Source organism: Uranotaenia lowii, chromosome 2, assembly GCF_029784155.1.
Source record: "Uranotaenia lowii strain MFRU-FL chromosome 2, ASM2978415v1, whole genome shotgun sequence".
In the NCBI taxonomy this organism is placed as follows: domain Eukaryota; kingdom Metazoa; phylum Arthropoda; class Insecta; order Diptera; family Culicidae; genus Uranotaenia; species Uranotaenia lowii.
The window spans coordinates 231,917,416-231,932,368 of NC_073692.1; the positions used below are offsets into that span (position 1 = coordinate 231,917,416).

At 41.1% G+C, this 14,953-nt stretch overlaps 1 protein-coding gene across 6 annotated transcripts in view; it reads right to left on the reverse strand.

The window, feature by feature from the left end:
• Window positions 1-14,953, reverse strand: part of LOC129744727 (ras-GEF domain-containing family member 1B) — a 220,141-nt gene that overhangs the window by 90,767 nt on the left and 114,421 nt on the right. For all 6 annotated transcript variants that reach the window (XR_008736982.1, XM_055737410.1, XM_055737407.1 and 3 more), the window contains exons 6-8: window positions 7,090-7,213; window positions 6,715-6,990; window positions 6,046-6,189 (exon numbers count right to left, since the gene is read on the reverse strand). Coding sequence is in view for 5 of the 6 variants with exons in the window: in XM_055737410.1 (XP_055593385.1) it covers window positions 6,046-6,189; window positions 6,715-6,990; window positions 7,090-7,213 (544 nt within the window). In the remaining variant the exon portion in view is untranslated. The remainder of the gene's footprint in view (window positions 1-6,045; window positions 6,190-6,714; window positions 6,991-7,089; window positions 7,214-14,953) is intronic.

Consider the following 14,953-nt stretch of genomic DNA (forward strand, 5'->3'; position numbering starts at 1 on the left):
TGACCACATGCTAAATTCTTTGTCCCGCATCAATTAACTGTATTGAAGAAGTAGTACCCAATAGAGAAGGCACTACATTTTTCGATACAGTTAATTATGGATGGTTCGACCGCCATGTGAGTGTGCACATGTGCCGAACGGACATGTGCAGTCCGTTCGGCACATGTGCACACTCACATGGCGGTCGAACCATCCATAATTAACTGTATCGAAAAATGTAGTGCCTTCTCTATTGGGTACTACTTCTTCAATACAGTTAATTGATGCGGGACAAAGAATTTAGCATGTGGTCAAGCTTCTATTTCAAATGCTCTTCGCTCTTTTCACCACCTTAGAATTTTCTTCTGATCTTCTATCCGTCTTTCATTTCAACTCTTTAACCCTCACCGATAAAGCCGCAAATTCATTTCATATAATAACATATTCCAAATTCAATAATTACTGCTATATTTTTGCGATTTTATCACTGTTCGATTTTATCAATACTCGCCAATTCACGCTCGATTTGTTCACGGCTATTGTTTTGATTTTATCACGCTTTTTAAGAAATCGTTCAGAAACAATTTCCAGGACCTTAGTTTTTTTCAAATTCATATGAAAAACAAAGAATTATCTGTCCATAAACGATTTCGAGAAACACACTTTAAAAGTCTAAGTTAAGCAAATTTAAAAATGTTTTTCGACAAGGTAAACTTTTTAGTTAACCAAAGGTGTGAAGATTAAAATAATAAAAATTGATATTTGCAGAAGAACTTTTTTTTTTTAAGCATTTTCCGTTGAACTCTTTTTAAAATTTATTTAAGAGATATCGACTGTTAAATTTCCATAAAAACTTAATAATTCACTTTAATTAGATGAAGACTATAAAATTGATATTCAACATGTTTTTATTTCAAGAAAATATCTTAAAATTCCTAAAGAGATGAATAATTTGAACTGAAATCGATCCTTTGTGTTTAGTAATCTTACATTACAACTTATGATCGAAATTTATTGATACAAAACCTTTTCACCACTGAAAATATTATAAATTATTGATTAAAGACAATAAAAATACTTTTTTTCCACTTAAATTTTTAGTTTCGCCAAATTCACGGTTTCGGCATATTCACGGTGAAATTTTTTTCGACCGTGATAAAATCAAAAAACTACTGTACTACAACATCATGAGCATTTCTAGATCATGGATAATATCCAATACATGTTCGAAAGTAATTCAAAATTTCAATTTCACAATGCATCATTCGAAATATAGAATTAATAACTCAGAATTTGTCATTGAATTGTAAATTTTAAATTTTGATGTACAATTTTGCATTTGGAAATTTTAGTTGAGCATTACGAATTAAGAACTAAAAATTTGGAATTTAAAATTTAAAATTTATACTTTAAATTTAAAATTTTGAATTGTTTTGTATTTTGTATATTGAATTGTGAAATTGGAATTTTGAATTGAATTTAGAATTGGCAATCTTAAATTTTCAATTTTTAAAATTGATTTTTTAATCGGATTTTGAATTTAAAATTTAAGATTTTTCATTTTAAACTATGAATTCCGAATTTTTGATATGGAATTTTGAATGTTAAATTTCAAATGTTGTGTTTTTGATTTATAATTTTGATTTCTGAAATCTGCTATCTGAAATTTCTAATTTTGCATTTTGTAGGTTCAATTTTGAATTCCGAATTTCAAATTTTGAATTTTAATGTAGAATTCTGATGATTGAAGTTTGAATTTCGATTAAGAAATTGTGAATTTTGGGGGCTCATTTTCAACCCTGAGTTACGAATTTCAAAAATTTTAATATAAATAATAAAATTGTAATAAATTTGTATTTAAAATGTAAAATTTAGAATTTTTAAAGGGAATTCTTAATTTTGAATTACAGTTTTAGAATTTCAAAACGCAATTTAGCAATGATCAATAAAAATGTTAAGTAGTTTTGGAAATTTAATAAAGTACCATAATAAATAATTGCGTTAACGTATTGTTTCTTGTATGATTACAAACTCAATTGGCCAGTGTCCGGCACAAAAACGCTATTCCGCTAATCGCTAGTTAGTCCGCTAACTTTCGGTTAGCGAATTAATTTTCTCGCTACTTTTTTCTTCAGCTAGCGGATAAGAAAGTTCCGCTAATTTTTAGTTCCGCTAACTGAAGAACGCTACTTCTTTGAAGTGTTAATTTGGCCAGAGACTTATAGATCATATATTCGGCATCATTCAGATTTAAAATTTTGATCGGTTTCTTTACTTTCGTTAAAGATTGATTTAAGAAGCTATTCGATCTCGATTTTTACTGGAATCATAGGAATATACGCCTTTTTGAATTGTCTTGACTTGATTTTAGGTCTGAAGAATAAGCCTTCTTCAAATTTAAAAGAGATGAAAAAAGGTTGTAAAAAATTGAAATTTCCAGAACAAAATAAGTCAATAAATCAACCAATCTTTTGAGTATCAATGTCAAAAAAGATGAAAAACTATTTCAGACAAAACAAAACATCTACCTTAAGAGAATCTTTGCATTAACTGAGGCAAAACAAAAACTTGATAAACGGGTAAATATTGTGAAAAATTTAATTCAAAAGTTTTTCCTTTTACTTTCCACCAAACGGACTGACGCAACTGACATGGTCAGAAATATTACAAAATAAGTTCAAAAACTGCCCCAATTGATATCCTTTAACAACTTTCCAAGTCAATATTATAATTAAAGATGGCCGCTAAATTTGTGTTTTGCTAATCTTCTTCAAAACTTTCTAGTATCGATTAGCGATTAGCGCTTTATTATAGATCGATAACTTTTACGCAACATTTAGCGGTTTTAATTAGCGATCGCTAACTTTGACTGAGTTAGCGATCTAATTAGCGCCGCTAACTTTTCAGTTAGCGATGCCGAACACTGCAATTGGCTTATGCCGTAATTTTTCAAAACAATTCCTAAATGAATTACAATTTCGAAATAATTTACAGATAGAAATTAAAAACTCTTTTGTAATTTATATAGCACACTACAATCAGCAACGCAAGCAAACAGCGCGAATAGAGCAAATTTGGTTCAAACTAGACACCCGACGCTTGTCCCAGTATATACAGCCTGTATAATACAGGTAAAGGAATCAATCATCTCTACCAGTGCACTCCACACGAACGACGAGCCGAGCCAGAATCCAAACTCCATACGCCTCAAGCGAGTACAAAAAACGACTCAGGCCGGTCAAAGTCAAACGACTCCAGCAAGCCAGAAAAACCTTGAGTCAAAATCGAAAAAAAATCAAGCTAGCCGAAAAGAGCCTACCTGTGAGCGGATTTTATTTTTACTCTACGGATTTTTTCCCATCAGACTCAGGCTCTTTGCTAGTCTGCTCAACTCATCACCGAAGAAAAAATCACATGTGCTGTGCTGAGCAGATTTTCTAGTCATCTACTTGAGCGATTTTTTTTCGGAGCGAGTATGCGGTGCTTGGTGAGTAAGGTTCAAAAAGGAATCTTGATTTTATTTTACTCTCGCTCAGCCTGGGGTGGATTTTTTTTCTGTTCCGCCTCTCACTCACGTTCGTATGAGCCGATTTTTATTCGCTGAGTTGATTTTTTGCAAGCTTGCTAACGCCACAAGCAAACAGATTCGTGGGAAGTCATCAGGCCGGCTTCATGGAGGGACGGTCTACGAAGGAACAGACATTCACATTAAGGCAAATCCTCCAAAAATGCCGTGAACACCAAGTCCCTACGTACCATCTATTCATCGACTTCAAAGCCGCACACGACACGATCGACCGAGCTACGGAAAATCATGGACGAGAACGGCTTTTCCGGGAAGCTGATCAGACTGATCAAGGCGACGATGGATGGAACGCAGTGCTGTGTGCGGATTTCGGGTGAATTGTCGAGTTCATTCGAATCGCGCAGGGGGCTTCGACAAGGTGATGGTCTATCCTGCATGATGTTTCCAGTCAACCTATCTGCTTTGCCGCTGACATTTATATAGTCGGCAGATCATCTGCGGCGGTGGAGGAGATCTACCACGAACTGAAAGAAGACTTTGTCTATCTCGGCTCACTGGTTACCGCAGACAATGACACCAGCCGTGAGATCCGGAAGCGAATTATCAGCGGAAGTCGTGCCTACTATGGACTCCACAAGCAACTGCGGTCGAGAAGACTTAGCCCTCGCACGAAGTGTAACCTGTATAAGTATGACGCTCATTAGACCGGTTGTTCTCTACGGGCACGAGACATGGATATTGCTCGAGGAGGACCTGCGTACACTCGGAGTATTTGAGCGACGAGTGTTAAGAACCATCTTCGACGGCGTACAGGAGAACGAAGTGTGGAGGCGAAGGATGATCCACGAGCTCGCGCGACTCTACGGCGAACCCAGTATCCAGAAGGTGGTAAAGGCTGGCCGGATACGCTGGGCGGGACATGTTGCGAGAATGTCGGAAGACTGTCCTGCAAAACAGTCGTTCGCTACGAATCCGGTAGGAACAAGACGAGCGGGGGCACAACGAGCGAGGTGGTTAGACCAAGTGGAGCGTGATCTGGCGAACGTGGGGTGCCCGAGAAATTGGAGAACGGTTGCCATGGACCGAGGGAATTTTGAAATTATGTTCGTCAAGTTATGTCGTGAGACGGAATACTATGTTAATAAATAAAACAAATACCTTCTGCGTATGCCAAGCTGCCCGGTACGTCGCGCGTCTGTGAGTAGGATACCTCCAACGTCGCGGAGTATCCGAGTTGAACGCGCCCTCTGCGACAGAGGCTGTGTGGATAAGACCTCTAAGGGGAAGAGTATTCACGTCGCGGAGTATTCTTCGGTAGAGTGGTCTCACGTCGCCGATGAGCCACTCGAGTCGAGTAGGATGACATCACCGTCGGAGTAGAATGCCCTTTCGGCGGGGGGCACTCGAGTAGTGTGCGTCCGATCCTAGCAATAAAGCATTCAAAGATAAGACTCTACCTTCTGCGTATGTCGAGCTGTTAGGTACGTCGCGAACATTGTGTAGGATACCTCCACCGCCGCGGAGTATCTGAGTATTTAGAACGCGAGGCGGAACGCACGTTAATCGTGCAAATTAAGCGAGCCTCGAGTTACGAGTAAAGGCCGGACCTCGAGTCGTCAGAGGAAAGGTCCTAAGTCTTGAATCGTAACAAGAGGCAGGGTATATGCTGGAGTTTTGACTTGAAATTGAGTTAGCCGATGAGCGCTTAAGCGCGGACTCGGTCTTCCATCTCGGGTATTGCCTTCGATGCAGGTCCGGATGGGAATTAAGACCAGAGGCCCCAGGTGGACTTTATGGCGTAGGGGTACTTAGTATCATGAGTCGTCCAATGGCACCCATGGACCCAGAGTATCATACCATGGACCGAGAGTATCATCCGGTTAAGCCTACAGAAGCCAATAAGCGAAATTTGTTAACTCTACTGTAATTTTGTGAAAGATTAAAGGGTGGCAGGACTTACTTGTTACCGGGCAACCAAACGCTAGAGTTGTCATATTTTCGTCCAAAAATTTGGCACATAAGCTAACATCTTGATTGTGCGACCGCGTTTTTGATGCGGGATATTGCAGGTGTACATGAGTTTGCATATTTGAGGAGCAGTACTGAATCTAATATTAGATGCCCATCTGTTAATTGATTTTAGTACGCGATGATATTTTCGGCATCATTGGATTTAGTTTTATGCCAATTTTAGCAAACCCCGTCTTAAGGAGTATATGGGTTTTAGTGTTTTGAACATAAGCATTCCGTTTCAAGCCTAGTTATGATAATTGCTTTTAATATATAGAAAAGTTAAAAAAAAAAACTTTTTTTATTGTTTGTATTTTGTTTGTTTGAATAAACTGCATTTGGAAATTTCACAAATTCAATCAATTTAAACCGCAGAGCAGAGCAGAGTCCACCTTACACTGTTACGGGGAAAAATACGATTGTAATCTCCGATGGTCCAACGAATTCGAGGAACATAACCACCAACAAGCTGAAGAGGAGCTGCTGTGCTGTGGGCGTTAATAGAATTTCACAAAAGCGACAACATTTACCGTGATTTGTAATCTCGCGATCGGTGGGATGTCCAGCGATTCCAGGATGGTTGTGGCACTGTTGTAATTCCCCACCAGGAGGCAGTACTGGGCGGCACCACTCCAGAGCTCAACCGTGTGGTTTCGGTCCTGAATATTTTGGGACTGGAAAAATAGAAATTTTATGTATGCATGAGAAAACGACAAGGGAAAGAGTTGGTTTGGGGGACGACAAAAACAAGACTTGTTGTCGGTATACGAGCCAAGGTGTGCTACATTCATGAGATGGGGTGCGCGAAACAGGTTTAATTAGGTTCCCAGGCGAGGACCCAGGGAGGAAATTAAATCTGCCGGGTCAAGCCTAGCCTGGTCGAGCTCTTTCGTAGCTGCCTTCGGCACGGTTTTTTTTACGAGAGAAAAGGATTTATGCTAATTAACGCCCGGGACAGTTGTTAAGCTCTTGTTTTTAGTAGCAATCTGCTCAAATGTATACAGTGATTTTAATTTCCGCATGTCCCAATGATGTTAATGCTAATTTTATTCATCCTCTTCAGAAAATGTATGGAAAAAATCAACCAAACATTGTTTTCAGACAAGTGAATGTATATGAAAATCAATTTGCATCTCATATGAGTTTTCGATAATGCATGTTTTTGTCAAGTGGAATACGCATTCGCAAACTGTTATTACCTTCAATATTTCGTTGGCCACGAGCAACCTCAAGCGGGCGGACCACTCCAGATAGCTCTCCAGATTGCATGTTTTTTTCCCGTCCAGCGTCGTTCCTCCTCCGATCGTTCCGGCCCCTTGCAGCCGTGGCGTGAAATCCTCCCGGTTCGGATCCTTCAACAAATTTGCATTGCACTGGACAAACTCCTCCGGTCCCACATTTCTGGCCAGGTTCCGTTCGATGCGGCACAGCACCTGGGCCAGCTGGGAGGCGCTCGGCCATTTCATCGGTTCAGTCTGTGTCGAAAAGTGAAGAACAGGTGGACACGTTATGATTGAGACCGCTCATTTTGAAGTGGGAGATGGTTTGTTGGATCACTCGTCGTCGTTGCTTACCTTATTGTCAACAGTTGATTGATAGCTTTTGAGTTCTTCCTCGTGTTTCTCGAGTTCGGTTAGACGAGCTAACAAGGCACACAGTAGTTCAGATACAACGTCGGCTAGTTTGGTATCTGCACATCTGCGAAAGTGAGAGGAAACGTTTGTGTGAAATGTGTTTATTTTTCAGATATCAAAATCAGGTTGCGAAATTATCTGCATTCTACTAGATTAAGAACATAAGCTTTTTATAACTTTCGAATGAGTGGTACTATCTTAGATCGTCAGATAGTCGTGGAGCCTAGGCGCCGGCACAATTGATAGGGATTGATAGGATAAATGACCGTAATCTAGCCGAAAACTGATCTTGAGTGGAACTATTTACATTTCCTAAGATTCAGGCAAAGATCATTTATGAATCTTGTCGAAATGTTGAAAAAACACTTTTTCAAGATCTTTTCGTACAAGCTTTGTTATTTTTGCTAAAATTTATTAAGTGAAATAATATTATAAGCAGCTTAAAAAACCTACACCTTTTCTGCTGCAATTTTCACCATTCTATGCTGACTTTGAACGTAAGTTTATGTAACCCTTGACCGTTATGAACTGATTCTTAATTATTAAAATGGTAGTAAAACTAATAAAAAAGCATTATTCGGGGTTTTGTCTCGAGTTTTCCATCAAAATATCAATTAATCACGTAGTTTTTTAAATTAAAATATGATCTTGCTAACTCTTTCATCTTAAATCTTGAGTGTAACTGCTAGCTTCCAAAATCAACTGCTAGTTGCGCTACCTTATGCCTTATGCCTTACACGCTGTTTTACCCCTGAATGTATGAAACACCTTTGAATTTTTCTTAATGTATTAGCTTTAGGGACAGAAAAGCTATGAAATTATGTTCGAATAGAACCAAAAATTACTGTTATTGGTGTCAGCGTACTAGATCAGGCACACTAAAAGTTTGATTTTTTGTGGTACAAGAAATGTTTTTTTGGTTCTTTCTTTCAGAGGGAAGACGGGGAGGAGGAGAAGGCTTTCATATCTATATATTTTTGGCATAATTCGAGACTAAGGAAGCCAATAAAGATAGAGTCATAATTTCAGAAATAGTATCAATCTTTATTAAACCTCGGACTCTACTGGCCGAGCAATCTAACGGGTTTTACCTGCCGGTGGGAAGGACCAAATATTAAACCTCGGACTCTACTGGCCGAGCAATCTAACGGGTTTTACCTGCCGGTTCGAAGGACCAAATATTAAACCTCGGACTCTACTGGCCGAGCAATCTAACGGGTTTTACCTGCCGGTGGGAAGGACCAAATATTAAACCTCGGACTCTACTGGCCGAGCAATCTGTCGCTTCCGGAGGTTTCCGCTGGGGTAAGTTTAAATTTCGGACCGTGATTGGGAAAACAGTATTTTACAAAAAGACTCCTTGATTTATTTGCACGTGCAAAAACACGTGTCAATTTTCTTCTATCTGACGTACAAGTGAAAATTTTATTCAAATCTGTCAATGCCTGCTACGATCAAATCTCGTTGTCGGCAACATCCTCCGGGGCACCAGACGCTCTGGGTTGTAATACGATTATTTTTGTAACTAGTCTTACGTATGATGAAAACGCAGTTCGTACTGATACTGTTCGGACTTTACCGTCGGTTACTCGCATTACCTTATCGATGATACCTTTAGGCCAGCACCCGCGATGCATGTTTTCGTCGACAATCATTACAAGATCACCTACAGCGTATTCGTGCCGGTTACGGTTGTCTTGCCACTTGTGGCGTTTCAGCAGCTCAGGTCGGTACGAAGACACCCACTTGCGCCAGAACCTGTCAGCGTATATTTGAGCATGTTTGTACGCAGCTCGACAATTTAGGTCCCGTTCGTCGAAATCATGATCGTATTGCATATGATTGTTTCTACCAAGTAATATCATATTAGGTGTGACCGGTTCAGGATCTTGCGGATCTTCAGGAACATGTGTCAACGGCCTATTGTTAACAACGTTCCTAACTTCACAAAGAGCTGTACGCAACACCAGGTCCGAGGGATCCCTATCTTTCAACATGGATCGAAGCGCTGTTTTTACAGAGCGGACAAGTCGCTCCCAACATCCACCAAAATGCGGCGCTCCGGGTGGGATGAACGCCCATTGTACTCCTCTCACACTCAGCGTATCTGCAATCTGTTGCAGATCCAACTCCTGCAGCAGCTTTTTCGTCTCACGGTCCGCTCCTACAAAGTTCGTTCCATTATCGGTTAGAATTTTTTGAGGAATTCCCCGAATCGACATGAAACATCTTATAGCCATCAAACAACTACTTGTATCTACTCGAAAGGCAGGTGAAAAGTGCGACCCAACGCTTTTCTGTACGTCGCCCAACTTTCACAGTCAGTGGCCCAAAATAGTCGATGCCTGTATACGTAAACGGGAAAACGAAAGGTGTAGTCCGCTCTGGAGGAAGGTTACCCATTTGTGGTATTTTTGGGTTCGCCCGAAGCTCGCAACATCTCAAACATGTACGGGCAAATTTTTTAACTTGAGACCTAATTTTGAGAATTCTGTGCCGTTGATTCAAGTTGTTAATAATCGTCTCAGTGCCTTGGTGCCCATTCGCAATATGATACATCTTTATTAACAGGTTCGTGAAATGATGATTGTCCGGAAGAATAACAGGATTATTCACTTCGAAAGGCTGGCTGCTATCTTGAACTCGACCTCGCATTCTGATAATGCCCTCATGAAGAAAAGGTGAGTATGCAAATAAACGGCTAGTTCGTTTGACGAAATCCTGCTTTTTGAGAAGAACCAGCTCTTCAACGAACGCCTCAGCTTGAACTTTCTGATACAACATCGTTCTTGCTTGGTTGATATCATTCACGTCGATTGAAAATCTTTCAGGTTTTTCTGACTTGGGTAGCGCTAAAATTTTAAGCATTTTCAAGTAATATGCTGTACTTCTCGTTAGACGATTAAAATCTGAGAAGCGTGTGATATCAGGAAGATCAAAACATTTTTGGGTGGATATTTGTAAACAAATTTGTAAATTATCGTCTACTTCCACATCAGCATTGAAATTAATTGCTTCTTCGTTAGTCAGTGTTAAGGTTTCTTGTTTTGGCCAGTGTTCCTGATCAAAACGCAAGAATTTCGGACCGTTCAGCCAAATATTCATATTGCAGAACATCGAATTCTTGGTGCCAAAATCAGCAACGTTCAAGTTTGATGGAATCCATTTCCATAAATCGGAATTGTGCCCGTTCTCTTTTATCTTAGTGACTCGGGATCCTACGTATGCAGTTAACTTCTGTGTCGAGTTTAACCATCCTAAACAAATTCTAGAATCTGTCCAAAAATGAACTGATGTTATTTCTATTTTTAGCTCATCCTGAATAGTCTTCACCATCTGACTACCGGTTACACAGCTTTGTAGTTCAAGACGGGGAACAGTTTGAGCCTTCAGAGGAGCTACTTTTGATTTGGCGATGATTAAAGCTACGTGAGAAACGTTCCGGATTCTATGTACCATATATACAACACAAGCAAAAGCTTTGTCACTTGCATCACAAAATGCATGCAGCTCAACTGCACCAACAGATGACAGTCGTGGAAAATAATATCTTGGAATTCTCACCTCGCCTATCTGACCTATTTGTTCTAACCATCCATTCCAATTTGTCATAAGACCATCTGGAATATCATCGTCCCAATCGATTTGCAGGCGCCATAAATCTTGGAAAAGAATCTTCAGATGAATGGTTATCGGACCAAGGACTCCTAGAGGATCGAAGATACTCATCATGAACTTGAGCAGTTGTCGTTTAGTGATGACTTTTGAGGTTGGCAAGTTCGAGAACTTTAACGGGAACACAAATTCATCACTTCGGAGGTCCCACTTCAGACCGAGGACTCGACATTCTTTCTCATCAGCAGCTTTCAAAGAGGAATCGATGGACTTCATAACAGCTTCGGAGTTGGAAACGAATTTCACAAGTTTGAAACCACCTTGTCGATGTGCCTCGATAACATTGTTTATCAATTGGATGGCCTCGCCTTCAGTATCGCGACAATCAAAATAGTCGTCCACATAATGCTGACACAAAGCCGCCTCTCGCACTCCTGGTAGTGCTTCATCAAGTCTGTTTGCATTAAAATTTTTAATGTACTGCGCTATACAAGGCGAAGATACAGCACCAAAATTCATCGCTTGCATGACGTACACATCAGGGGCCTTCTTGCGTTCGATTCCTCGCCAAAAGAACCTTTGCGAGTTCTGATCCTCAGGTCGAATGCGCACCTGATGAAACATTTCCAGAATATCAGCCATAAACGCAATCTTGTTTCTTCGGCCACGCATCAGGACCGCAATAAGTGGAGGAACCAAATCAGGACCTTTAAGAAGCAAGTCATTTAAAGAGAAACCGTTTGACTTTGCTTTTGCATCCATGACCAATCGGAACTTTTTAGCACTGCAAACGCTAAAGTGTGGCAAATACCAGGTGTTAGGTGTTTCGAGCAATTCAGGACCGGTCAGTTTACGCGCGTAGCCTTTTTGCAGATAGTCTTCGATTTTGTTGCAATATTGATCTGCAAATTCGGGATCTGCATCCATCTTTTTTTCCATCACTTTCAAACGACGCAACGCCTGTGGTTTGCTGTCAGGAAACGTGAAGTGATTGAACTTGTACAGCTGACCTACCTCATAACGATCGCCGATGCACTTGATGGTACGGTTCATAATATCTACTGCTCTCGTATCCTCTTCAGCCATTTTAGGTGACTGAGTTGTCATCCCAAAATTATCAACGGCGTACATCTTTTTTATTAAATCAGTCAACTCCATGTCTTCAGTCGAACATAGTAAAACATGAGGAATCTCAATGCATTCTGCAACAGGTTGAATTTCTCCATGGACAGTCCAACCCAAATGACATCGAGTGAGCTGTAATCCTCGAATTGAATACTGGATGGTTTTCAGAGGAACAATTAAACCAGCATTATTCGAACCGATCAGCATACGAGGTGTTGCATTTTCGATTACCTTCAGCTTTTCTTCGTCTAACAGAGGATACAAATGACGAATCTGAGCTAAGTCGAAATTCATTTGCGAAAGTTTCATGTTCTTGATCGTCCTAACGTTATTCATCTTGTGCCAGACTGCCTGATCAGAAGGTCCAGATATTTGCAGAGAAATGATCATCGATGTGTCGTCTGTATGCGTGATTCCGTTGGTCCAACGGTACGAAATTGGAGAAACTGTACCCTGCAAATCCATTTCCTTCGCAATCGATGAATCTAACATGGTCAGCGATGATCCTTCGTCGAAAAGTGCAAAAATTTCTTCAGTTTTAGTTTTACTACGGATGCGCACCTTTCCTACTCGAAGTATTGTGTTACAACCTACAATCGTATTGCATGTTCCACCTACAGTTAGGACAAGTTGCTTCGAATCGTTAACAGGATGAACAAGCTGATGATGGTTTTTCTTGCATATCGAGCAGGTTTTGTTCGATTTACAATTCCGTCGCGAGTGATCCACTTCAAGGCATAGATAGCACGCTTTACATCCTCTTACCGTCGATCTTCGCTGCTCAATAGACATTTTCAAAAACTTCTCACATTGCTTCAAACCAGGATGTTCTTCAGATGAGCATAGAGGACATTGAGATCGGCTATCGGCTGCAGTGTTGCTGACCTGGAACACAGGCGGTCTTACTCTTTGGACGGGTGCCTGACGACGACTAAGGAAGGTAGGATTGACACTGGCTAGTTGGTTGTCCAACTCATCCTCCAACCAACCAGAAAAAATGTCGAAAGTTATCATCCTATTTTCTCTCGTCAAACTGGCCTTGTGACGAATCCACATCTGCTTGCTAAATGTTGGCAGCTTGTCTGCTAGATGAGCAATTAATTCGGGATTCATCAAATACATTTCAGCGTTAACATTTTTCAGAGCCACAGCAGTACCAGTAACGGCGTTGAAAAATGTCCTAAATGATTCAATATTTCCCTCTCTAACTGTTTCCAGGTTTCTAAGCATGTCCAGCCTATTCGACACGATCCATTCTGTACGTCCAAAATTCGTTTTCAACAGTTTCATAACCTGGTTCACATTTTCAGCGGAGGTAAGGAGAGCCTCAACGCACTGTCTGGTGTAGCAATTTCGGATAGAAAGATAAGACAACTTCTATGTCTGAACTAAGACTACTTCTTTTTGGAACCTCGTTCCACTTTATTTATACCAAATGAAGACGCTAGCTCCGGATCGTTAACAGTGGAGGTCTCTTACCACGGCCCTATGCACCGGAAGATCGGCGCGGGATCATTAAGTAAGCTAAGAATAGGTACCCGACGCGTTGGTAATTTCCATCGTTGTTCTTGGTTTCGTTCCTTCTTCGCATAGATGCACTGCCTATGCATAAAACCAAACAAACGTGATGGAAATCACCATTATTTTTATTTACATAGTATTCCGTCTTACGACATAACTTGACGAACATAATTCCTAAAATTCACTCGGTCCATGGCAACCGTTCTCCAATTTCTCGGGCACCCCACGTTCGCCAGATCACGCTCCACTTGGTCTAACCACCTCGCTCGTTGCGCCCCCGCTCGTCTTGTTCCTACCGGATTCGTAGCGAACACCTGTTTTGCAGGACAGTCGTCCGGCATTCTCGCAACATGTCCTGCCCAGCGTATCCGGCCAGCCTTAACCACCTTCTGGATACTGGGTTCGCCGTAGAGTCGCGCGAGCTCGTGGTTCATCCTTCGCCTCCACACTCCGTTCTCCTGTACGCCGCCAAAGATGGTTCTTAACACTCGTCGCTCGAATACTCCGAGTGTACGCAGGTCCTCCTCGAGCAATATCCATGTCTCGTGCCCGTAGAGAACAACCGGTCTAATAAGCGTCATATACAGGTTACACTTTGTGCGAGGGCTAAGTCTTCTCGACCGCAGTTGCTTGTGGAGTCCATAGTAGGCACGACTTCCGCTGATAATTCGCCTCCGGATCTCACGGCTGGTGTCATTGTCTGCGGTCACCAGTGAGCCGAGATAGACAAAGTCTTCGACTATCTCCAGCTCGTCGCCGTCGATCGTGACCTTGTTATTACTGGACAAGCGGGTTCGGTCGGTCTCGGATCCGCAGGCCAGCATGTACTTCGTCTTGGACGTATTAATCATCAACCCAATCCTTCCTGCTTCGCGTTTCAGTTTGCGGTAGATCTCCTCCACCGCCACAGATGATCTGCCGACTATATCAATGTCATCGGCAAAGCAAATAAGTTGACTGGATCTGTTGAAAATCGTGCCCCGCATTTCGCCCACCGCTCGTCGAATAACACCTTCTAGCGCCACGTTGAACATCATGCAGGATAGACCATCACCTTGTCGAAGCCCCCTGCGCGATTCGAATGAACTCGACAATTAGAATCAATGGAAATCACCAATGATTCTAACCCAAGCGTAGGAGACAAACAGAGGGAAATAATTTATTCGAACCCAGGTGGCTGAAGCATAAATTATGCTGAGCCACATTACTCACCCCCTTTTTTATGATCAAGGGCCAGAAGGCGTCACCCTTGATCATCCTGAGCTAAACTCCAGTTACAATTCCTACGATCAAGGGCCAGAAGGTGTCACCCTTGACGATCCTAACAAATTTTTTTTTTTGTTATACATTTAAGGGCCAGAACAGTCCTAACTTAGCTTTTTTTTTTATAATACCTACGGTTAAGGGCCAGAAGGTGTCACCCTTAACGGTCCTAAACACTTGTAGAAATTTTTTTTTTGTTTGACATTTATTTATTAAATCTGGCTCTTTTCTTGGCCAAGAATTGATGTTTTCTCATTTAATAATTGATGTTTTTTTTTTT